The sequence below is a fragment of the Perca flavescens genome, chromosome 12, assembly GCF_004354835.1.
Source record: "Perca flavescens isolate YP-PL-M2 chromosome 12, PFLA_1.0, whole genome shotgun sequence".
NCBI lineage: Eukaryota > Metazoa > Chordata > Actinopteri > Perciformes > Percidae > Perca > Perca flavescens.
Genome location: NC_041342.1, coordinates 3,163,602 through 3,190,434, shown reverse-complemented (window position 1 = coordinate 3,190,434; position 26,833 = coordinate 3,163,602). Strand labels below are relative to the sequence as shown.

The following is a 26,833-nucleotide window of genomic DNA, read 5'->3' as shown; positions in this document are numbered from 1 at the left end:
AATTTGACGGATCACCGTAGGAGTTAAAACGCGCTCGGAATGGGAGGGGCTAGAAAGTAAGATTCAGTTGGTTGTCGTATTCAATTTCACCGCTAGATGGGAGAAATTTTTACACAATGTAGCTTTAACTTCCAGCGGATAGAAAACATCCTGCCAATTTCAAGTGCCCTCAAGAACCGATCTCTCTCTAAGGAAACCCCAACCACAAGAGGGCATAGCTTCACATTTTCACATTTTCACATTTCCTACCCACACACCATGAAAATACTTACACCTCCATGATTTTCCACATTTCAATATAACAAAGTGACGTTAGCCAGAGATTGTTACAAAGACATTGATTCAACATTTACATTTTTGAATACTTACACTTGAAACAAGGATATCAAACACCTCATAAGTCCAACGCTGTTGCCTGTTTGTATTAGTATATTCACAATTTACAGTAAAGCAACGGAAAGACAACACTGTGTGAACTGTTCATTTTTTTTGCCTCGACATGCTGTAGAGCCACTTCTGCCAGCAAAGTCTCTGAGTGCAGTGTGTAGTTCGGAGGCGTGGCAGGACTTCCCTGCCTGTTCATCAGCTCATCAGGCCTCCAAGTTAAATGAAATACTCTTTTGGGTTTTCGGTGGAGACGTTCTGGGAGTCAGTCTGGTTGTTGAAAGGGAAATCTGCACTGTCTTCCTGTTTGACTTCCTTTGCTTCCTGGTTTCGATACGTCTCTTTCCTCCGGTAGAGGAATCTGGCAGTTATCGCCAGGCCGGTCACAATCACAAAGATCACAACTGCTATGACACCTGCAAGGCAGAGGACATTTCAATATGTAGAAGGCCGAGATATCAGATAATTGTCTTTTTCAATTTTCAATACGCATGAGTGATCCCTACACTTCAATTACTGCAAATTCAGAACAAAATATCTGTCTATTTTTCTCCCATTGTAGTGACATTTCATTTCCTAATGGTTCAATTATCTTGCTAATCTAACTTTCAAGTACGTGAACACCATTTTAAATCTTTTGAATCTACCGGACTCTTCTGCTCTGCTGAGCACATTTGAGAATATGAGAGCAGGTTTCATTTAATTGGAATTTCAAAATACGTCTAAAATCAATTATTATACATTACATTATTCCTACATAGGCTTAATTGGGTGAACTGCCCTTTGTGCACCGAGACAGTCAGGCCCGTTTTAATGGACAGTTTTAAATGATTTTTCTCTGGGTCTCACTTGTTCTATCTACACGACTATAGATTTAACCTTTTCAGTCTTCTCTTTGAATCAATCTGTGCTGGCAGAGCAACAAAGTTTCAAATTAGTTTTCAATGGACTTGTACCTGGCACATCACTTTATTCTTTCTTGGAGCTCAACATCTGTCCACAACTTTGTTGGCTCCAGCAAAGGCGATGTGTAACCTTTAAACTTTATCTTTGTCCCTTTGTTGAAAAATGCACCAAATAAATCTAATGATTGTCAAAGGTTTACCAAAAATCAAAGATTCTGCTGTTGTACCAATAAAACAGGTTCCAGTTCCAGTAAAAAAAAGGGGTGAAAAGGTTCAGTACCTCCAATCAGAGCCAAGTCAGTCCTGATAGCATTGACTAAAGGTTGACCTGAACCCACTGAACCCGACTGATCTACAGCAGAGAAAGAAGACAGAGGGGGGGAAAAGAAATTAGAAACCGAAAAGGAAAAACCAAAGGGCACCAACAAAACCGAAGAAATGTCAAGAAAGAAATTGAAGGGACAAGAAAAGAAGTACAATTAGAGGAAAAAGATGAGGGAATCATAGGAAATGAAAGGATGAATGACAAAAAAAATAAACGGATCAGAAAGAGACAAAGGGACAGAAGAAAAATCCAGAGACAGGATGAGAACATCATCATTCAGAGTATACGGGGAATACTAAATAATTTCTCCAAATGACTCTAATAAAGCATCACGAACTGGATGAGAACGAACCCAGAGGAAAGAAAATCCCACATTTGTCTCGAAAAAAAACAAGCAGGATGCTGTGTTGGATTAATGAGCCCATTTATGAGCTGGAGAAGCGGCTTTCATGCAGGAAAGACAACAGGACACGCATGTTACTCTACAGTACATATATAGAAAGAGAGAGAGAAGAGTCCCCAAAACATGCACAGAAAAAGGGTATATATACTGCTTTGACTAACTTCTAATGTTATGCTATTAGTTAAAATGTCATCAACGTCCTTATTAGAAAGTGCTGTAGTAGAGCCATTAACCACAGTGGATATTGGTCTTAAGAAATACAGTATATACATTCTTGTTTTTCTCTTTTTTTACTAATTGTGGTATCCAATGGCACCTACAAAAGCTGTAGTGTTAGCTGCAAACCAATCGCATGGTCAGATGCACAGATGAACAGTGTGTTAGCAGAGGCGAATGCCATAGCAGGTCTGAACGAGTCAAGCAGTGTAGCTTGTCTTGCTACATCATTAATTAATTAATTAATTAATTAGCTACAACAAATTAACCCAAAATACTTTTAATGAATCCCAATTTGGCAGACAACACTGCACCATTGTCGTTGCTGTCGGCTGCACTGACTGTCCCTTCCTCTTTAATACTTGAAGGAAACAGCAGATGATATTCTACATTTTTGGTTGTCAACAAATCCCATGAAAAGACCAAATTGGACAATTTTTTTCGTCCGACTCTCGTGCCTGTCTGAGGCACCCAGTTCATTCATTCATACTGAAAACTAGGGCTGGGCGATATGGAGAAAATCAAATATCACGATATTTTTGACCAAATACCTCGATATCGATACCGCAGCAATATTGTAGTGTTGACTATTGTTGATTTCACAAAATATTTACACAATGAGATTTTTGATAATCATCAGTGTGGATGTGGATATAATGATTAAGTGTGTAAAGGTAAACAGTTACAACAATCGGGTAACTTCAGAAAATGACATAACTTTACTTTAATGTAGCCTTTAAAACCAGGAAAAGACACCACTTATGCCATAATACGATATTACGATATCCAAAATCTAAGACGATATCTAGTATCATATCACAATATCAATATAATATCGATATATTGCCCAGCTCTACTGAAAACGTACATCTTTAAAACTGCTATCTTTTTTTTTATCAAAACAAATTAGCTTCCTGTTGCAGCTGGGCACTGTGGTTTGAAAAATATATATTACTCAAAATAATAATGCAATTACTGCAGGCTGTTTTCAGCAGCGTATTAAACATTTAGTGCGTATTTTTTGGCATCAGGACGTAAGTGGATTGAGTCAAAATAAACTACAGTGTATGTGTGTGTTCATGGTAGGGATGCACCGAATCCAGGATTCGGGTTCGGATTCGGCCGAATATTGGGCTTGTTGAAAGGATTCGGTTTCTGCCGGACCTTCACATTTTTTTCCACCTAACCGAACGCTACGCTTGCACATAATGACGGCGCCGTTGTTGTTTGGCAGTACTTTCAGTCAAAAGAAGGCGATTCAAGTCCAGCTACATGTTCAATTTACAATGCTGATTTGTCTCGTGGTGGCAAGGACCCTAAACAACACACAACATTGCCGCTGTTAAAACATTTGCGTATAAAATATCCGAAAGAATACGACGAGTTGTGCATGAAGGAATCTACAGAAAGCAGCCAAAATTCAGCAACTTCAGGTATGGCAAAGAAAGGACAGTCACTGCTAAAATCTGATGTTAACCAGACAGTGCCTCTCCCGGGCTGTAAGCCGTTCTCTCGGCAAATGAGCGGAGCGACCGAACGGCCGGCTACTGCTTGTTAGCTAATGTTAGCTTGCTAATTCCACCCACCCAACATGCCTTCATCATACACTGGTTAGCGAAAATTTGCCAAACAAAATTGTCACTCATCTGGCTATAGCGATGTGCTTTCCTACGATGTGAAAAGAGCGTGTGAATTCAACATTAAGTTGTTACATTTAACTTTTTTTAGAGGCTGTGGACGTTGTTTACTTCCTTAATGTGTTTACTGTGTTAATGGACTGAGGATGGGAGGAGGATTCGGTATTTGGTATTCAGTTTCTGATTCGGCAGAATCCTAATCAGTGGATTCGGTATTCGGCCGAACTCCAAACATCTGGATTCGGTGCATCCCTAATTCATGGTAATGAGGGCACATTTCACCCAGTGCAACACTGTTTTTAACTGTTTTTAGACAACTATGGAGATGTATGGCACAGAGGAATACGATATATCAGGCTTTGGCTACATAAGCAATATTTAGTAGGATCAATTCACTATATGATTTATTTGGTCTTTTCATGACATATGATGAAAAATTTAAGAAAATTTGAAAATATCACCAGACTTGTCCTTTTAGCTGTGTTTTATATTTATATTATTTTATGTATTTTTTTTACATTTAGCCAGTCATCAAGTTTCTGAGCTTTTACATACAGTACAGTTGTCTATCTCTAACTTTTTAAGGGGATATGATTTGCCTTTATACATTTCATTTACCTTGTTTTGTGACTTCTAGGATAGACTAGATATGCAGGACCACAGCTATTAGAAGTTTATACACCATAAACCTAAATTAGTGTCCTAACCATTACATAATTAGTATAAAACTCCCCCTCTCCTACCTGAAAGGTGGTGTGTGTTCTCTGCTGCGTAGGGATTGGCTGACGCCGAGGAGCCGCAGTTGGACTGGACTAAAGGTCCGGTGATGATGACGGGGCTGGTGTCCGGGTGGAGCAGAGCAGCTTTCAGAGGGCTGATGGAGTTAAAGTGGACCACCGAGAGACAACCGGTGAAACCGAGAGACGCCAACCTGGCCATGTCTGGCTCCAAATCATCAGACCCTGTGGATAGAAAAGAGACAAGTGAGAGCTGAATATGTATCATTGTTGTAAACTGCACAAAAGAGCTACTAGAGTTACAGAATCTACATTATAAAAATAGGATCCTTAACTTTTATCTCAGCATCCCACAGACATTAAACCATCGGTGATGTATAACTGTATACTTTCAATCATATTTATTTTCTCTGTCAAAAATAGTTTGGACAAAGACATACTCACTGCATTTCCACGGTACAAATGGTTCCCCACACACTGTACTGACATGCATTACAAATACAGGCTCTTTTCCATTCAGACTGAGGGCATGAAGAGGCACCGTTACGTCATTTTTCAAGTCAGCTACAAGTTAACCCTCGTGTTGTCTTCCCGTCAACCATGCACTTGTTCTCCTGTTTGGTTTGCCTGTTTATAAAGCATAAAGTAGCCTATAAATGACCACCCAATTCTGTGTTACATCTTTTTGGCCAACTGCATAAGTTATTACCACTAGTTTTACACTTCTTTATGGAATTGATGGTGAATAAATCTCATTTCCATGAAATTACGCCTAATTATTGAGTAAAATAAGCAGCAATTAGGAATTATCTTGACTAAGAGTTAAGTTCAGAGAAACATATGTTTATGGATGGTCCCAGATTTTGTCCCGGGTAGACCATAAAAGTAGTGATCATCAATTAGCGTGTGGAACCATCCATGTTATTTTTCGGAAATTTGGTTGAAAAGAAAGCCATGTTTCTGACATAGAAACTTTGAAAACGGGTCAGATTTGACCCAAGGACAACAGGAGGGTTAAATACATATGGGCCATTCATTAGAGCAAAAATACATGGTTGCTTTTAGAATAAAGCATATTTCTTCGTGGATACAGTTTTGAATTCCTTTTGGTAGGCCCCGACTGTGTTGTGTGTCACATAAGCAGAGGTGAATCCCAAACATGTAATATTGCATAGCCAGTATATTGGTGCCATTATTATATGCCCACTAATATTCCACTATCATTTCGAAAGTTTCCAAATTTGATCCAGGTCATGTAAACAGCATATTCCATTTGGATATTCTGAATAAGGCCTTTTTCTGAATATAGCATTTTTGAATAGGTCATGTGTGATATGCTGGTATTATAAGGGCTTCAGAAGAATTCTTTGGACATGTAACCAGTGCATTCCGAATCTGCTACTTAATCTGAGTTTGGTTACACTTTACTTGAAGGTATCTACATAAGAGTGACATGACACTGTCATCATGACAGTGTCATGTCACTCTTATGTAGATACCTTCAAGTAAAGTGTTACCCCGAGTTTTTGCCTCCGTTTGTGACAGTTTATGGCCTCTTGCCTGTTTATGGCTTACAATCAGCTCAGTGCGTTGCTATGGTAGGTAGAGATGCACGTCCAAAAGAAATGAAGGAGAAGGTTTTTGGATATGCACAAATATCGCAACTCTGACGTTTTCAAGAAGGTGGTTGAAACAATGAAATGCACGCTCCAAAAAGGCCACCACCACTCGAAAACTTGAAAGAGTCCTATTTTGCAGTGCTGCATGTAATTGGGAATATTAGTGGAATAATCACTTTCATTAACCATGTAAACAGCTTAGTTGGAATATTGTCTTTTTCAGAATAAGGATCAAAAACCGGAATATGTGCATGTAAACGCAAGGCTGATAAGGCACCTGTAAACATGTCATTCTTTCAATATGCTGAGTACATTACTTTTGTTTGTTTACTCCGCTGAGTGCAGCAGCAGCAGCAGCACACAAAGTGGCATCAAGTCAAGATCCATAATGCTCATCACCGTCCGATCCGAAATACCAAGCACACAGACACTCACACCCTCATTTCAGCAGACAGTGATTCAGCTTCCAGTCTGCAGCTATCACTCCTTGAGACTGATGTGCGCTCTCCCCACTATCTGTTCATTTGATGGACTCAAATCTCTCCATCATTCACCTCCGCTCCTCCACAGCACTATAAACAGCAGCTGTGAAAGGCGACATTTCCCGTCGCGAGCAGCTGCATCAGTGACGGAGAGGTGACTGTGTTTTTTTACCAGGACACATCTGCATGCTGATGAGAGCAGCAGGAAACATTCCTGCAGCCTCTACACTTCTCTAAGCGGGACCCCCCCCTACCCTCTCTGTGTTCCTTCTGGGTCCATTAGCTAGGCTGATGGATGACAGGGTTGGCAGGAAACGACAGAAAATCCACTTTCCTGATCCTGATCTGACTCTCCGCCTCCTCTGGTTTGACAGAGGGGAGGACCGGTCACATACTGACATGACGGGGTTAAAACACACTGCGCTGAGTTACAAGATATGGTGTGTGCGTGCCTCACATAAAATGACATATTTTTTATAATTTTATCATGGCATTTAGTTGCTTCAAACACCATGTTGAATTAAGTTTTGACAGGAAACCCCAAACAATACGTTTCTAAATTAACCAATTAATGACAATTTTGCATGCAATATCTTTAATCATTCAATTTCATGCAAACATACAACAGTAATTACAATGTTCAAGCACTGATGCAGTAAAAACAAAAAGCCTCTGAAATATCAATTACAGCCTTTTGAATGTTTTAAAAAGAAAAATAATGCTTGCTTGTGAGGGAGGTTCAAACTTAGAACAACACAGTGACAATCTGCTGGAATGTTTCTGTCTGAAAATACATTATTTGTAGTGCCACATAACACCAAAAAGATAAAAAAAAAAAAACTTGGCATGTTTTCTTAACCCTCCTGGTGTCTTCGGGTCAAATTTGACCCATTTTCAAAAAATGTCTATATCAGAAATGTGGGTTTCTTTCAACCAAATTGCCAAAAATGAACATGGATGGTTCCATTTAACGCTATTCTCAAGTAAAATGAAGGATCAGTACACTATTTTCATTGAATTTTGGGTGTTTTATTCAATTTAATAGCATATTTCTGCTTTTTAAACTCAGAAATTAGGTTTAGTGTCCACGAATTCCAAGAATAAGTGTAAAATTCTTTGTATGAGTTGGTAGTAGTGGGGAAAAAACATCTAACGTAGAAGTGACAAAAATGTCGAAAAAAGGGTCAAAAAACACAATGTCAAAAAGCAAGAAAAACACTGAAAAAACTAATTTGGTGTTACTTGATAGTTTGATAGAGCAGGCGCACGTATATAGAGGTTTACTTCTCGACGCAGTGGCTGCGGGTTCAACTCTGAGGAAATAAAGGCCAAAAAGTGCCCCAAAAAGATAATCGACAGTGCAGTTGTTGTCTATCTCTTAGGAGAGCTGTGTCTACAGCCTCTCAGCCCCTAATGTTATTAACAGCCTGCATCTCAGTCCGTCTCTGATGGAGACATGACGGGACATTTACTGTCTCACCTTGACTCTGTCACAGGTCCCTGTCCAGGACTACACAGCTAAATTGATAAAGCAGGGCACTAAAACATCCTGGGTTGGCCACACTTTGCTATAAAGCATCCATTAAACGGGCTTGTGTTCACTTCTGTAACGGGAGTGAGAAGGAGGCGGACAGAGATTTGAGCAAACAGTCAGACTTAAATCTAATGTCTTAAATAACAAACATGATGCATCTCTTACAACCTAAACGTACCAGTGTTGTTAATTTCAAAATTGTCCAAATATAATAGATACCTCGGCAGAGGTTTAAAGAGTAACTAATCAGCAGGCAGGCGAACAGTGTGTCCTTGCCTTCTCTGGTTAAACACGTCAAGCTTGTTTTCACTTCTCACCACAGTCAGCATCACTGATGGGTGTGGTCTAGAGGATGGATACCCGAACCGAGCCTGTCGGGACCCAACAGTCAAACCCTGACGGGCCGGGCCGGGTTCGGACAGATATTTAGAAATTATGTTTGGGTTCGGGTCGGCCTCGGTGACATCAGCGCAATAAGGCATTGAACATTTAAAATTTTATTGTGTAGGTGTGCGCCTGTGTTAACGTGCGCTTGTAGCTGCTGTTGACATTTCTGAATGCCTTCTTACAGTTGCTTAATAGTGTGGTCATGTGTGCTTAGCTGCAACTGTAACCACAGCCAACAGTGATGTCACAGAGTCCTGGCGTACACATGTAAATCAGTGCAGCAAGGGGAGAAGGTAATCAGTCTGTATGGGCTCAATGTTAATTTAGTAACCAGCTAGTCTCGCATTACCAGCTCTATCTCCACAGCGCTGTTGAGTAAGGTCTGGCTACACCACACATACGTTCTGGGATAGTAGAAAGAAACTCTCTGGGTTGTTTGCATTTATTTAAGCCAATCAGAATTGTCTTGGGCGGCGCTAAGCTCCGGACGCTGCTGGTGCGTCTGCAAATTATGCTGGATCGCACTTCCCTTAAATTGCATCCCTGTTTCCCCCACTCGCCTCCCTTCCTCGCATCTTGGTTCATCCCACTGAAGACGAAGAAGCATCGGAGAGACGGAGGAAATCACGGGAGGAGAGAGGAAAGGAGGAACTGTGTTTTTGTAGGGTTAAGACATCCTTTCCTTTGAAGCGTCACGTGACTTAAGCAAGTCACGGAGTTAACCAACGGCTTCCAGGAAGGCTGCTCTTGTGTATCCTCGCTCATAGCTCCTCATAGCTCCTCAGAGTTCCAGCGTCGATGCTCGCTCCTCAATTCTCGGGGGCAGGAATAAGAGCTTTGAGATGGCCTTCATGAAGGAGGGGCCAGAACAACTTCCGGTTCAACAGAGGAGGAAGGAGATATCAAATAAGGGAAGTGAGATTCGAGAGCCGTAGTCTCGAGGAAGAAACTTGTTTTGGTGGAACATTTGCACCCCGCAAAAGAAAACGCCACCAACAATATTAAATGAAGTTAAATGTTCATATAATACAGTAACTTAGGCTGTTTGAATTAGCTGATAAATGGTTTAACCTCATTGGCTCTTACTAGTGTATCGCTGTGTGTACTTTGTTCACAGCAATCCCACCAATCGGTCCCAAAAGGTCCCAGTTAGAGCGGACATGCCCTAAACATTTTCTTTATAAATGTCTACAATTATTTCTCGAAAGAACCAAGCACAAGTCTTGTGGCACGATCCAGATTTTCTTCAAACGTCTCCGTTTAAAGTCACAAGAACTATGTGGCAAAATCCAATTTCACTATCTGCTCAAGTAGTTTTTTTGTTTACATCAGTGTGATGAAGTGATTTAAAATGTCATGTTAGTACTAACAGGTATAGCTGCATTATTCCTGCAGCTTTTTATGAGAAGTGTCGGTGGAGGCCAAACATATCAGAGCTATTCAATTCAAATGAGTGCGAGTCGGAGTGCTCTTTAAAGAGGCGCTATGCAGTTTTGGCCATTTCTTTTTTGAAATTATTTTTTGGGGCTTTTTCCCTTTATAAAGAAGTGATAGTGGAAAGATATGAAAGGGGGAGAGAGATGTGGGATGACACGCAGCAAAGGGCTGCAGATTGGATTGGAACCGTGCACCGCTGCAGGACTCAACATGGGGCAAACGCTCTTACTGGGTGAGCTAGAGGCCACCCCAGGTTTTGGCCATTTCTTTGCTATTTTCTTGATTTTTGCTCACAGGTTTCTCTATAGAGCCCCGCCTACAGCTCCTATGTTTCCTCGTGTCTGACTCCTCTCTCGGTCAGTCTGCCGTTTCCTCTTTCTCTGTTCCTCTGACAATGCTTTCCTAGCTTTCTGCCTCTTTTTTGCCGGCTCAGCCGTGACGATAGTGTGAAAAACTCGATCGCTAACTTGTTAGCCGGTTCCTGGATGGGCGTATGTGTGCAGTAACGTGAAGCAATTTGTTACATGGCGAGACCTGATATCGTGCCATACTTCCTGACGCCGAGGCCGGTGTTACAAGGGTGGTTTTCCCGCTCACAGATGACCACCATTTAACTCGAAAAAAGTCATATAACCATTCCAATGACTCCGAAGCTGTTCAGTTAAGGTAAATTAAGCTAAAATAACTGCACAGTTCCCCTTTAACTACAAAGGCCTTGTCTCTGCTTTTACTGCCTCCTCACTTACCGTGCACTCTGCCCAACACCAGCGACTTGATGGCGTTGAATTCGCCGTCAGATGTCAGGTTGAAGTCTTCTCTGGCGTTTTGGTCGATCTGAAACAAACAACAGACAGTATATCTCTTATTAACTGGGGGTTCAACTTTTTTTTATTGCAACACCAGACTAACTAAAAGAAAGTTACTTTTGGACTTTTGTGCCATTATTTTCTCAGTGTAGAAGTCAAAACCTGTCAATATCTGAATTTGGAGGCTCATTTGTTTATAGTTGCATTTTTAGAACAGCTTTCCCTTTCTTTTATCTCACCAGCTCAGTGGGCGAAATGAGTGACAGAGTCCAGACTTTCAGGGCAAAACATTCAGTCATCCGTGGTGAAATTCTCCACTGGAGATTAATATAATGAGGGCCGCTCCACAGACTCTGGCAATGTGGTCTTAGAGAGAAAAGCTAAACAGAGCCAAACTTGTTTCAAACTCAACTTTAGCATTTAAAGGCCATTGGACATCAAAGCCAAGAGAGATTCTTTTAAATATTTTACTTATAGAACCATTTTCATTTGTAAGTAGGAGTTTTAAATAAGGATTACTTCAATGAGGTATCACTTGAATCCCTGGTTAAAATAAGAACCTAAGAGTAAATGTGGGTTAGCTTCTAGTTGGTGCAGATGACTGCAGACAGTATTTATCTGTTCTCTTTTTTCACTCAAGTTAAAACCAGACTAAGTGCCGTACATGTTCCTCCAAATCTAAACAGGACTAAGGGCCCTATTTTAACAATCCAAGCACACGGCATGAAGCGCCTGGCGCAGGTCATCCACTTTTGCTAGTTTGACGGCGGAAAAAACGGTCCGTTCTAAAGGGTTGTCCTTATTGTCTTCATTAATCAGAGGTGTGTTTTGGGCCTAACATGCAATAAACCAATCAGAGATCATCTCCCATTCCCTTTAAAAGCCAGGCGTGTTTGGATCTTGGCGCATTGCTGTTATGATGAAGGATTTGCACCCTAATATTTTTATTTGTAATCTTTTGCATGTTTGTGTGCTGATGTGTCTCCCTGTGTGTGTAACAAGCATAGTGTGCGCCCGCTGTGCATAAACCTAGGTACATTTTACTAATGTGCTGTTAAAGTAACAATGAAATGCTGCGTTATTGACTTTAGACCAGGTTTTTGTTGGTCAATGGCGCCATTGCTTCCCGCTGCCTCAAGATAGCAATACGCCCAGAATGCACCTGAACACACCTCCCTGTAAGACCAGCACGCCCATGGGCCACAGATGGGTGCAGGTGCATTTGCTATTGAAACGACGTGGGCGCTAAACGGGAAATTGACAACTGCGTCGGTAGACACTTGCGTCGGGCTTTGCGCTGCGCTGCGCTGCGTGCGGGTGCAAGATAGGGCCCTAAGAGTCTGCAGTACCAACATGCCAGCAGCTCTGTGAGGCTGTACTTGCACAGTGATGACTTGAGCTAAAATGCAAACGTCAGCAACTGTTTACCATGTTTACCATCTTAGTTCAGCGTATCAGCATGCTGGTATTTGCTAATTAGCAAATATTACAAACAAAATGCAGCAAAACTACAGCTGAGGCTGATGGGAATGTCATTTTTGCAGGTAGTTGGTCATAAATCAACTTTTAGGACGAATAAAAATGGTTGGTTGCGAGTGGGTTGAATGCACATTTGTTAGAACCAAATACAGTGTTTCCCTTTTTAAACATAGATATCTACTATTTCAAAATAAAACCGGACACATACACATATAACTGGTTGCAAGTAAAATTGCTGCAGATAGCAACATGGCATCATGACTTTGCGTAAACATACACGCCACTTTCCTAAAGCCAAATGGCGTGTTATCTGTACGCATTTTGAGCTTTCCGCGTGTATGCCTACGCTGTATACAGCAGATGTAAACATACACGCCATGTGGCGTCTCTCCTGGATGAAAGTCCTAGGTGAAATTCACGTAATGTAGGTCAATGGCGGCCGAACGGCGTTGATAAACACGCTAAAAAGCGATTCTGCGTCTTGATAACACGCGAAAACGGCATACGAATTGGCGTGTCGTACATACACCACTTTATGAGATCAGTCTGCAGGTAGATAACATTGTGCTCATGAGTTAAAAAACAACAACAAATGACACAAGGTTAGCGCCAGGTCAAGTTTTCTTCATTTTAAATTGATTTATTTGAGTTTATTTCAGTTTCCACACGGTATAACCTGGAGTGTAGAACAGCTGTCTGAACAGAGTGGGACTAACTGGAGCGTGCTTTGAGATCAACAGGAAACCCTGGGAGGGAAAACAACCGGCACTGGCCTCTCTGAAAACGGAGGACACGGTATATTGGGAGCCCCGAGGACATTTTGGCTTCACAGAGTCATTTTTCAGCAGGACATCTGCTCGGGGGACAGGATCTGATGCTGTTGTGAGAGCAGTGTGCAGACTGTAGGCTGCTGGCCATCAGGACACAGCACACTCAAGCTCCCGTGGAGGTTCACCTGATGTCCCCGGAGTATGTCGCTAACGATATAATGATTCAAGGGGATGGATACCGGCAAGATGAGATGCGGCTCATATTTCACTGGAGCTGAGCGAATCAGGAGGCTGCACCCATGCACGACCAGGTCACCTTGTATTTCATCTCAGGGTGTTGATGTTACGCAGACATCCAGGCTGCTGGTTAGACAAAGTTAACCTCGTATATCATCTGGGACTGTTGTTAACAAGATAAGAAGTTCAGTGGATAAAGACGCTTCATATTTCCTCGGAAGCTCTTCTAATGTGTAGTTTGTCCCCGCTGCCCTGCCGTATCATGTCATCACTGGGGCTTTATATCGCTGATAGGAACAGCACTGTAGAAAGGGCACTCTCTTTCGTCCCTGCTTTTTACTGGTTGAAATGATACAAAAACACAACTATTGTGATCTGACATGTGTCTCTGGTAGATCATTAGTTCCAGTATTCTAATATTTTAAAGCCATAGTGCGTAATTTCTGATGTAATGACAACAAAACTGTCGGCGCGTCCACATGATACAAGCCTTCCGTGACCGCTCACCCCAACCCCCTTCTCCGCGCACGGAGGATTAAAAAAACATGATGGACTCTTCAGAAGAGGTCATTAGCTTCACTCGAGTTTCTGCGCGGGAAAGTCACCGGACGCCATTATCTTCTGAACACAGTCGTACTGAGAAATCCAGAGAGAGTTGTGTGGAGCTGATAGTCTTAATTAGCTTTGTAGCAACTCATTTGGCAATGGCTTGAATGTAACGGATGTTTATTAATATCAAAAAGTTACATACTAAAGCTTTAATGTATATTATCTTGAGTGACAGCAGGCGACGTGTCATCTCAAAGTGGGAAAACAAATAATTAGTACTGCCATGTGCTCAAAACTGTCACTTTTTTGGGGAAATTGGTCAAATTGTGACAGAAATTTTGTCTAATAAGAGCTACTGTCCCTGTTTCCCCAGGAGGAGAAGGCAGTAAATGGATGGAGACCATGTTCTGTACAGTGATGTAAGTTTAATTGGCTGCAACAGCATTTTAGCACATGCCTTAAGGCACTGGTCATTATAAAGTAAGTTAAAGTGTGAGATATACCAAAGACACTTGTATCATTCTGGTCTCTGTTGCTGAAAATACTGTAGGTAAACAGTTATGGCAAGTCAAAAGCATACATCCCACGCTCAGGTAGATACCAATTAACATATTTTTCTTTTTTTTTTTAAATAATGCAGACAATATTGCTCCTTGTCTTTTTCTGGTGCTTAAAAAATATCATTCTCAGAAGGAGGAGTCTAACAGAACAAACCTTCAAACTGAAATTAAGCTCTGCTCAGTTCGAGACTGCCAAAAGTGATAAAAAGCCTCATTGATCGCTAAAATGTAGTTACACTATTCTTTTGGCAGGCTCTAATTGTCTGCTACGCTAACGGTTTTACGCACATGTCTAACTCTGCTCTTACAAATCAAAATGTCACGCCCTGTCTCAAATGTGTCACCCAGAATTAGTTTCCTGCTCTATTAAAGGTGCTCGAAGCGATGTTGGGTGACGTCACTTCTTGTTGACGTTCAAAGTATTGTCAAACAAAACGGAAGCTAGCTCGCCCCTCCCTCCTCCTCATCCCGTCCCCTCCCTTCCGCGCACTAACCCCCCAAACCCCCACCCCCAAAATCCTTCTTGTCAGTTAACACTGTTTGTTATGTTTGGTGGTGCAGGTTGGCCAGTTTGTTGTTTGTGGAGCCTGGGCTGTCTACAGAGACCGTGTTTTTTTTACAGTGTGTTCAGGGGACAGGCAGCTAGCAGATAGTGAGGAGATGTTTTTTACAGTGTGTTCAGGGGACAGGCAGCTAGCAGATAGTGAGGAGATGTTTTTTACAGTGTGTTCAGGGGACAGGCAGCTAGCAGATAGTGAGGAGATGTTTGCTGTATGTGACGAAAAATGTTGTAGCCTAAAAAACGTGTGACATCGCTTAGAGCTCCTTTTAAGTTATATTTTGTCTCACAAAATACATTCATGCAATCATTCTACTCTCTGGGTCAGTGTATGTTTTGGTCATTCGATTTTCATTTCGCTAACAGATATTAAAAAAACCAAAAAACGAATGGTTATTTGTTATTTGTTTTAAAATTAAAAGTTTGAAATTGAAATACAAGGCGTTTTTTTCCTTTTCATTGTCAAAAGGGAATGTGAAAATTTAAAACCTGCTTCAATTTTCATTTTCTATTTCATATTTTCATTTCATCATGAAATACATAAATGAGGCAATACATATAAACATATGCATTAGTAATTATAGTTCAATAGCCTATATGTTTTACTTTTATTTCAGCGGACTGAAATAATAAATATTTCCGTCTATTTATTTGCACGTTATATTCAAAGGAAGTTTGGTTATCTCACAGACTCCGACTAAAAGCAACTAGCAAGTCTGCCTGACATCAGTGCATCAAAGCATATATATCTGCAAAGAAAAGAAAATATGAATAAAACACGAGATTCGTCTGATTCCCAGCTTAGCTAGAGCGGGTAACGCCAGCTCTGCAGACGGACCAGAGTCAGTCAGCACCAGGCGAGCAAACATAGAGCGAACCGGCGACCCAGGTCACTAGTCAACATTAGACCCAGCACCGGAGGTCTGATCCCCATGATCTGATCCCGAACCGCCAGTGACTCGCTGCCAGATCAGCAAGCTTAACAGCAGCAACAGAAAGTTTGCTGGGAGCAGACTTTGGCGCTGTAACGTTAATGTAACGGTAACGTTACAGCCGTGAACTGAAAGTCAAGTCCACAGCTGGTTTGACTTAACCTGACTCCGCCAGATGGATCGCTTCGCATTTGCTCGGCATATCCATGTGGGAACTTACCGTTGGAGAACTTTTGGGAAGGGGCGAAAATACTGGTTAGCTGATTGGATAAACCATCTGTCTAAATCAACGAAAATCAACCACAAGCCAGGCTACCCCTGCTGCTGCAGGCAAAGCATAGCTCGTTAGCTCAGCAAGCTAGCAACATGTCGCTAAAGGATATTTGCCGTTTGTGTAACGAGAATTTACGAATAAAAGGAACCATTTCAGGTTCCCCGGTCCATATTCACAGAATTAGGGCTACCGCTGTCTGAAAATACTGGTCAGCTGATTGAATAAACCATCTGTCTATCACCACCTGCTCGTTGCGTCACACCTAAACCCGCCCCAACGCTGATTGGTCGGTCGTTTGGCGAACGGCTCCAAATGTTCTCTATCTCAAGATGCCTGACTGATCTGCGAGTGGAGAACTGGAGCTCGCCAGATCAGGACGGTCTCACCAGGCTAAGTTTGACTCTCTTCGGGCAAAGGGCAAAAGAGGCAGCGAGTCAGAGGAAGGCAGGGAGAGAGTGTAATAAATAAATGTGACATTATGAAATAAAAGTCCCTCCAAGCATTATCAAGAGTTAGGTTAGGTTTCCAATGTAATTTTAGACCGGGCTGAAAGCAACACTGGCAGTGGCAGCCTACACTGGCGCTGTTGCCTTGGAGATGACAACATCCGGTCTCTGAATACTTCTATTTTCGAGAGAAAATCAAATAACCATCCTTTTTTTGTTTTTTAATACCTGTTTATGAAATGAAAATCGAATGACCAAAATATACACTGACCTCTCTGTACCAACAGATACATGGTGTAAATAAGTACATGGTGTGTCTGTGTGTGCGCGTGTGCGCATGCATGTGCGTGTGTGTGTGTGTGTGTGGTACCTGCACAGACACAGAGTCCGTCAGTCTCCTGATGGTAACAGTGTGTAGTTGTCCATTGGCCAGGCTCTTCACTCTGCTCCTCAACACTTCAGCGTCTCGGCTGCTGTCCAGCTTGTATCTCACCTCCAGTTTATCTTCACACACGCACGCACACACACACACACACACACACACACACACACACACACACTAAGTTTTTCAATTTAAACTTTGTCCCTTAATGAAAACATCCAGGTCTTCTTGCCTTATCTTGTCTAATCTTGTAATCTCTACGTGTCTTTTTTTTAAGTGTGTATTTTTCACTTCAATGATGAATCTGAATGATGAGTATCTGAGTCAACAAAGCTTTCCATATTAAGAGGATTAGAAGTTACTGTAATTCCCTACCAATAACGCAACTCCAAATCCAATTAATTTCTCTAATATTTGGAGGATTAAAAGCAGATTTAAAGAAAGCCCTGTGATGTCTTTAGGCTTTTAAGCTGAATAAGAAGTATAACAAATCATGCGTCGTACTTAAAATGCATGCATATTAAAATGTTTTACACTTTTCAAGTATGGTAATTAATCCCATTAAGTATTTGCCAAGAAAGAATAACTCCAGTTAACTGTTGTGTCTGATAATAAATGTATGCATTCTTGAAAGCAGGCCTTAAAGGAACACGCCGACTTATTGGGAATTTAGCTTATTCACCGTAACCCACAGAGTTAGACAAGTCCATACATATCCTTCTCATCTCCGTGCGTGCTGTAATGCTGTCTGACGGCTCCAGCAGCATCAGGCCAGCACAGAACATGTAGGTGAATGGTTCCAGCAATCCTACTGCTCCGAATAAGTGACAAAATAACACCAACATGTTCCTATTTACATGTTGTGATTTATAGAGTCACAGCGTGTACAAAAAACAACGTAAAATGAGACACAGCCGTCTTCTAACTGTAAACAAACCGGGAACTATATTCTTAGGCGGAAGAATATAGTACTTGGGCGGAGTGATATGCTTGCAGCAAGCCTGTCTGAGAATATAGTTCCCGGTTAGTTTACTGTTAGAAGACGGCTGTGTCTCATGTTACCTTGTTTTTTGTACACGCTGTGACTATACAAATCACAACATGTAAATAGGAACATGTTTGCGTTATTTTTTCACTTTTGTCACAATTCGGAGCAGTAGGCTAGTTGGAACCAGTTACCTGCAGGATCTGTGCTAGGCTAAGCTAATGCTGGAACCGCCAGACAGCGTTACAGCACACACGGAGATGAGAAGGGTATGTATCGACTTATCTAACTCAGTGAATAAGCTAAATTCCCAATAAGTCGGCGTGTTCCTTTAAGTGATTGACTTAAGTGACTGACAAGGAATTTCTGTGTTTGGGCGGAGAAGGTTTAACTGCAGCAGAGTGGGAAAAGAAATAAGAATAAAATGAGCCGAACAAGAGAAAGCTCTCAGGGATTTAATTGGACACTTCAGTTTAAGTGCATTTCACTGAAGACTCCACTGTCAGCATGAAAACCTTTAATGCCCTTGCTGTCCATCAGCTTTCTTTGAGTCATTAACACCAGAAAGAACCCATTTACATCTAATCTGGCAGCAAGTGCCAATACTGTGACTCCTGGATGATGAAAATGTAAATTTAAATTTAAAGTGCCTCCTACTACTCCTAAAACTCACAACATAATTATTTTACACAAAAGTTTCTAAAACAGAACACTGACCTGCCACCCATTAGCAGCCCACCAAACTTTTATTCCCCCCCACCAGCATCACTCATCAGGTCTCAGTAATGAGACCGGTTAACACATTTTTTTCAGCCTGAGACAAAAAAACATAATAGCCGGCCCGGCTGGACGGATTAAAAGGCGGTAGAGGCTGATGGGGTGTGAATCCAGACAGAGGAAAGATCTGACACATCTTGCATATATCCACGGCCTCTATACCCCTTATAATTTAACATTGCGTTGCAGTCTAATCGCCAACGACTCTAACATATCAACCTATCATGCACCATGTTCATTAAACTTACTTTCACTCTTAAATGAAGTCTCTCCTGATTGAAATATAGTAATGACATTTTAAACCTCCTTACCTTGGTGTGTAGTGAAGGTCTGAACAACAGCTGTCATGTGTTTATTGTATAAGAAAGGTGATGACAATGATATTGATAACTACAGACATCTGACTGTTATGAGTAGACCTGTAACAATAATTAAATAATTTTCTACTGTCAACTGATCTCTGGGATTCGTTTTCATGCTAATCGAACGTGAACAGTTTTACCCCAAACCGCTAATTAGCTTATAACGCTAGTTATAAAGACAGTACCGCGTCACGTATACAGGCAGGCGCCATCTCAGTCAATGTTAATTTAAGAAAGAAATACAATGTTATATGATAATACAGAGTTGTTAGTACATTATCTGGGTCACATATATAGTAACATGCCCAAAAGATGCATCCTGGGATCCAGTCAAAACTTGAATTTGTTTGAAAAAGTAATACATGAATTAATCTTTTTTAAATGTGACTAAAAGAGACAATTCTATTATTTCTGACAATTATTTCTGAGGCAATTCATTGCACGGGAAAAATTTGGAAATGTTACAGCTCTAATTATGAATACTGATTATAAGATTTCAGCCAAAGTAATTATGAATAGATTAAACAAGTAATTACAAAAAGTTGAGGGAGGAAGATGAAGAGAGGCAGAAAGAAAATGTCTTGACAAGACTTTTCATTTTAGGTTTGTGAGCAAAAAGGGGGAGTAGGAATAAAAAATAAATAAAAAAGGTGTTAAGAGAAGACTGCAGGGGAGAAGGAGTCAAACAGGTAGGAAAAAAAAGCTTATGAGAAGCTTCTCATAAATGATAGAGGGCATTCAACCTCAAGTCTAAAGGATCTGGAGGAGAGGGGGGGGAGGATGTGAAAAAGGAATGAGAGAGGAAAGTGGATAGGAGGAGAGGTGTTTAAGAGGCTTATAAAAAGTGATACACCTGATCTTGGAGGAAAGACAATTCAAGCTAGATGAGGCAATATCAAAAGAAAATGAGACCCCCCTACTTCAAGCTGCAGCCAAACAAACAAACTCCTTCAAAATAAAAGCCTCCTTACCGTGCTTGTTGATGAGCAGCGCCAGGTACTCTCTGTAGTGGGAGCTGACGTAGAGCAGCAGAGCCGGACTCTGGTTGGTCCTGAAGCTCAGCGAGACGTTCTCTCCTCTCAGCGTCATGTCGGAGTAGATGGAGGACGGCAGAGCGCTGCTGTTCCTGCTCAGCTCGTACGGCTCCTTGAAGGTGTAGCTGATGGACGTCTCCGACTTGAAGCCGGCCGACACCTCTGCGGGAAGAAGAGAGACCGCCACAGAGATGTTACAGTATACAGGCTTTTATCTGGCAATTAATAGAAATGGAAAGGAAAAAAACAGATTTTGCAAGATGTATAAAAACACAGTGTTTGCCAGTGTGGCTACATTATTTTCAAAGAACAAAACTCAAAGATATCCCAGGCAACAGCATTATAATGCTTTCATATTTGACTGCATTTTTGAAATCCTGCACACTGCTGTTGCTACAGCATCACCATTTAGTTAAAGAAAAGTAACGTTTTGGTGCCTCTGGACCTTCGTCAAGAGTATTTCCAACCATGAACACAACACAACAATATTTCTGGCATGGATGTGAAAAACTATTTTTGCAAATATGTCACATGAGAGACACAAATGTCCCACACCTGGGGACACAGAATGGAAGGAGCAGAATGTATTATGGACTGTTGTTCATGGTTGGAAATACTCTTGACAAAGGTCCAGAGGGATTTTATATTTGTTAGGGACCATGTACAATTTTTAACATACATTGCCATTTGTACCATTGTACCAGAGTTAGCCTTAGGCTAATTTACATCTGCAGTCCCTAGTTCCAACAGTAAAATCTTGACAACATCAACAAAACAACAAGACAGATCACAAAACCTACATCAATATAATGCACATTGTGACACACACACACACACACACACACACCTGTAGGTCCATATGTGTTTGTGGTATGTGGTGAATGTGAAAATGAACTGCTACCTCCTTTGTCAGCTCTAGCCACTGAACAGAAATAAGCAGAGAAATCAGACCAATTACAAAAACTGGTCAGTCTGACATCATGTTGCCTGAGCTCATTACTATTCATGAGCTTGCCCGGTTGCGCTGGGTAAAGGATGCTGATAGCCAGGCTCTCATTGGCTAGCTGTTAGCCAATCAGAGTCAAGCAGCTTAGCTCGTTGAATATTAATGAGAACTGGCAGAAATCGAGCTGAGTCTTCCTGCAGGCTTTATACCACGCTAGAATGGCTTGAAACAAGGTAACCATGGTGTTTTTTCCACAAAAAATGTTACAGAGTCCGTGGTAGAACTTCAGACATCACCACAAAGTAATGAAATACGTGTGGCAGGGCACCTTTAAAGAATTTATGGCTTTAGCTGAAAATGCTGACCGTCCAGAGGTTGTATAACGGAAGGGTACAGTGCAGTTATGTATGGAGGCTGTTCTGGCAGATCTTACAGAGCTAACAGAGCGGAAATAGACAAAATCATGTAAACAGGTGGGAGCCAAGCCATGTAGAATTTTGTACACTGTGCACAGATTTGAAAAAAAACTCTAAAATTAAGGAAATTATGTTTCTCCAGAATCTTACAATAATGGTGCTTTTTGTCAAATACTCTAATTCACAATGACAGGACCCTTTCACAGCCCGAACAGACACTACCAAAACCAGCTCCAAATGGAACTTAACCACAGCTGTGTCCCAAATGTATTGCTAACATGCTATTTAGTAGCTAAAACAGTATGCAAGATTTTTTAGTATGTCCGTAACCTTAGTATAAAACCAATAGTACATGAATTGCACACTATTTCCAGTAAAATATTACGGTATGCAATACTGGACACTGCTACGGACACAATGCAATGCGGTAGTAACTACAACATTCATAATAAGCAACCGAGGAGCTCTGTAACAACACTTTAATTTGCATTTCTACATATTTAAACGACTGCTGGTCTAGTTAGTCACCTTTTTCAGCAATTTAAGTGTTTTCTGGCGATGCCGCTAGAGCGGAGGTCGGCAGGGGTTACCATGGTTACACGTCTTCAATGGCAAGGAGGCTCACAGGAAGTGGCATTGAAAATGACATTCTAGTGCGTCCGAAAATGTCCACACTACTGCTTATTTACACAAGAGTATGTCGAACGATAGTATACATGTTGAGTATGTAGTGCAGAGAATGCAATTTCGGAAGCAAACCCAAGACCTTTCCAGGAGGTCGTGATTATCAGAGTTTAAACCACACCAAAACGGTGAAGTATGAAAGCACAGAACATCAAGATAAGCAGAAAATCTTGCTCAAGGGTAACTGGAAAGTTAGGAGGCTAAGCAGGAAAAACCTGTGAATCCCTGCTTACAGTCCAGATATTGCATACGTTGTATTAGTGCTCATAATATAGTGTTCAACTCTTGTATCTCTACATTTTAGGAATATTTTCAGAACAAGATCTGAAACCCAGCAAGATTTTGATTTGTTTTTTGGGGATTTTTTTGCCTTTCCTGGGTTATTTCTTCAACCCAGTTTCTGGGTTATTTGTGTTGGGTTAAAATTATGGGTTATTTTTTCAGAGAATAACTATTTTCTGTGTTATAGGGCTAATATGTTGACCCAATTCCTGGGTTGTTTGGATTTCTGGGTTATTTTTCAAAGAGTAACCCATGTTCTGGGTTATAGGGTTGTCTCTCTCTCTCTCTCTCTCTCTCTCTCTCTCTCTCTCTCTCTCTCTCTCTCTCTATGTATATATAATGTATTTTTTGTTGGAGGGGTGTATTTTATGGAGTTATTATATTATCATGTCAACATAGTTTATAATATGAACAATCACACTTGTGTGTTGTGTACATTATAATAAAACAGTATCACCAGTATTTGTAGGAGTAAAATGTGTGTAAAGTGACACACCCTCTAAACATGGCTATATGTCCTGCCCCTCCTCTGAGAGACCACACCATAACAGAAGAGTGTGATGCGTCAGATGAGAATACAGAGGTGTAGTCGCATATTTCATGCCTGTAAAAAAAACAACAATGTCCATCTGTATGTCTTTGCCAAATGCAAACCAGTACAATAAATTGTTGGGGAGGGTCATCCCTTTTCTCCCATTCATTTTGGAGGGTCATCCAAAATGTATTGCTGGTGAAGGGAGGGTCAGGTCTACTTTGACTAAAGGTCCCAAAACTCCTCTGGTGGCCCCTTAAATAAATAACGAACAGTCCCTAAAACAAACTTATTTTCTGAAATAAGGCATACTGGCATAGTAACCCAAGTTATTTTTGACCCAACTCCTGGGTTAAAAAGGGACCAACTCATTTCTGGGTTATTTCAACCCAGAAAATGGGGTTGTTCTTTTGACCCAGAAGTCGGGTTATATTAACTACAATGTAGGGTTATTTTAACCCAACATTTGGGTCAAGTATTTAACCCTTCCACCACGACCCCCACCCTACACGGTCCACAGCGTTTGTATTCAGCAGCACTCAATGTGGTGCTGACAGCAAAAAATGTGTGGAACACATGAATTACAGTGCTTTACCTTTTGTTGCTCTGTGCACGAATGGTTGATGAGAACAGCCTGTGTAGATGCAGATAAGTACAGATACCAGTATTTGTTGGGAAGAAGATAAAGGGAGTCTTAAAATCGCTGAACTCACTTAAGTTCCTGAACTCAACATAAAGTTCAATAGGATGATGAAATATTAGTGCAATTTATTTAACATGAAACAAATGACAGAAATAGACTCCAACACAACAAACAGTTAAAAGTTCACCGGAATGAAATATATTCTTAACCTTTAAACAGCTGCAGAAAACCCTTCACTCAAGTATCTTCCTCTTATCTTGTGTTTATCTTTAATTGCATTTCCATCCTCTGTGAGAGTACATTATGACAGTGTATTCATATTGGAGTCCTATAGAAATAACTATATGCATTAGTTGTCATCTTTTTGCAGGTGCAGCTGTTCAGGGCTCATATGCAGAGTGCATCTAAAGGAACGTCAGGCTGAAAAAACGGCCTTCGCCTTGGATGGTGAGATAAAAGGGGTCAGCTGCAGTACATGTTAAGCAAAGAGAAGGGGATGGAGGCACACCGTGATGCCGTGCAGCATGTTGTAAAGTGGTTAGATGGTCTCCTAAAGGGAGGGCAAGGCAGGGGGTGCCATTAATGTGATTTTTATTTCTGGAACCACACTGTTGAGCTCTTTATGACTTCCCTGCACCTCTACAGTATGTGTGTGCGTACCTGTATGGCAGAAGACTCCGCTGTATGCTGACATGCTGCAGTCACACTGGAAGCCGTTGGCTCTCTCCACACAGTGGCCCTGGTTCTGGCAGAGCGAGCCGTAGCTGCTGCAGTGACCCGGACAGCCGGCTCGAACCCCGGGTGTGATCTTGGCCCTCTCCTCCAGGTCCAGGGTGACGCCGTTCAGCTGCAGGGAGCGAATACATCCCCGAAATCCCTTCTGCCTGGACGCTGTGCCTCCTGAAAACATACAAAACAGTTCATGACTTCTTTATTTCTTTTTTAAATGCTTTATTTTAAACTTCCTTCGTAGCTATAAAATCACAAGCGATCAGCATCACAGCATGTAGAAATCAAAGCTAGCCCACCCAGAATAAAAGATCCCAGTGTCTGTCCTCCTTGTCCCAGCCCTTCTCTCTTTTCTCCGTGTGTTGACAAGTCTGTATTTCTTTTTTCTCTCTAGTTTTTATATTTCTCCTCCTCCCGTCATGTACAGCAGATCCACATGTCGCCTCTGCTCCCCCACAAGCTCCAAACTGTCAACACTGTTCACATCAAATGACACAATGATGAAACGGCGATGAGGCAACAAGCTGTAGGTGGAAAACTGAACCGGGGACATAACTTTGAGCAGCTGTCTTTTCATCTGTTTGTACAGCATCGTTCTTAGAGTCTTGCTAAAGGACAAAACATGACGACTTTTCACAAAACAACGAAAGATTTTCATGGGATTTTGTGAAATGTCATTGTGTTTTCTGAAATGCCATTGTGGTTTCGAAAATTTTGTTTTGTTTTGCCCCTTCAGGGCCACCGTACATTCTAGTTCCTGACTGGCTAACTATATTGTAGGTGGTACTGTGCAACTGTGTGGAGCAGAAAGGCCGATAATTTTTACCCTTTCAACTACTTTTCCTCGCACCCTTTCATCATCTCCAGCACCTCACTTGCAGTCTGTCAGATTATTTTTAGAATAGCTACAAACCTGAGGAAAGTGTAACAGTAAAAAAATGCATACCTATGTCATGGCGGCAGCAAGAGTTCAAAACTGACAACATGTCATTTCTGCAAAGATCACGGGTTGAAATTGTCACACAGTTCAGACATGCCAGCACATTGCTCTCAGTGTTCAAAGCTGACAACTTCCTATTGTGCAGCAACAGCAGCTTCTCACAGCAATACATCACTGGGCTCCGTTTCACATCAGTAAATCATTGAAATAGGTAGGCCTATTGCAAAATCGCACAATGGGAAGAGTACTTTAATTAAGTCGGCTAAGAATAATTGTGGACTCAAAAGTTAGCATTACAGAAAAAGCTGCGTTGACACTTGTACACTAAACATGCTGACTGCTGATGTCAGCAGTGTCAGAGACTACAATCTTTGTAGTTTTGCGTCGTAATGAAACAACCTTTTGACTGCATCACGCTAACTTATTTGATGAATTCAATAAAGAGTTCAATAAAGAGCAGGGAGATCAGAGGCATTTTTACTGAATTGGATCGGTGATTCAGAAGTTTTGATTTACACCTATTTGTAGACAATTTAAAAAACACTGTTAACAGGAAGTAAATATATAGGGATTTCAATAAAAGAACACAGAAATAGTTGTATCATCCAATATAAGTATATTGAATAAATGTGTGTGTTATGTGGTACTTCCATGCTTTATTATTACATATGTATACACAAACTTTTAACAGCATCAGAAAATGTTAATAACATGCATTGTTGTGTAATGTAGGTCTTTTGTTTGAATATTGAACTATTCAATTAAATTTTAGTTATAGTATCAAATCATAACAACAGTTATCTCGAGACACTTTACAGGCTTTAACTTCTGGATATTCGGCAGCGTTGCCACAACGGACCGAATGGCTTTTCTCGCATCTTTCTCCGCCGCCATTACGGAGCTATAACTCAAAACTAGCGCATGACCTCCACGTCATCGTTCTCAGCCACTCCCTCTGTTTGCTGATTGGACCGGCAGAAAACCTGCGAATATACCACAAAGCCAGACGGCGTACTGAAAGGAAAATGGAAATTGAGTGGAAGTACGTAGCAGGTCAGCATGACTTAGCCGGGCGTAGCAGGGCACTGCAGGGCATAGCTGGACGTTGCAGGGTGTAGCAGGGCGTAGCAGGGCGCCTAGCAGGACCACGGCAACAGCTGCAACTATGATTTAGGTGCCACCCTAATCCAGGGAAAACTGCGGGGCGAGAAAACATAAGGGCTCTGGGGAACTACAACAACAAAAACTACAACTCCACACTTCCCTACAACTTGTGAGTGACAGCATGTTTACCATCTGGTTTACATTGATCAGACTGTAATTTAATTGTCTGAAAGTATTATTGGTGGGGAGTGAAAAGTAGACGCTTGTTGACTACACACAGGATAATGCTTTGGTATAATGTGTAGCTGTGCAATGTTTCCACCTGCAAAATGAGGAAAA

General features: G+C 41.3%; 1 protein-coding gene across 1 annotated transcript in view; it reads right to left on the bottom strand.

Annotated features, from left to right (window-relative positions):
* Positions 1 to 479: 479 nt before the first annotated feature.
* Positions 480 to 26,833, bottom strand: part of LOC114565155 (contactin-associated protein-like 4) — a 160,646-nt gene continuing 134,292 nt past the window's right edge. The window contains exons 18-24 of the mRNA XM_028593043.1: positions 24,382 to 24,621; positions 20,156 to 20,380; positions 17,049 to 17,182; positions 10,813 to 10,900; positions 4,614 to 4,832; positions 1,570 to 1,641; positions 480 to 800 (exon numbers count right to left, since the gene is read on the bottom strand). Of these exons, the coding sequence (XP_028448844.1) occupies positions 604 to 800; positions 1,570 to 1,641; positions 4,614 to 4,832; positions 10,813 to 10,900; positions 17,049 to 17,182; positions 20,156 to 20,380; positions 24,382 to 24,621 (1,175 nt within the window). The 3' untranslated portion in view covers positions 480 to 603. The remainder of the gene's footprint in view (positions 801 to 1,569; positions 1,642 to 4,613; positions 4,833 to 10,812; positions 10,901 to 17,048; positions 17,183 to 20,155; positions 20,381 to 24,381; positions 24,622 to 26,833) is intronic.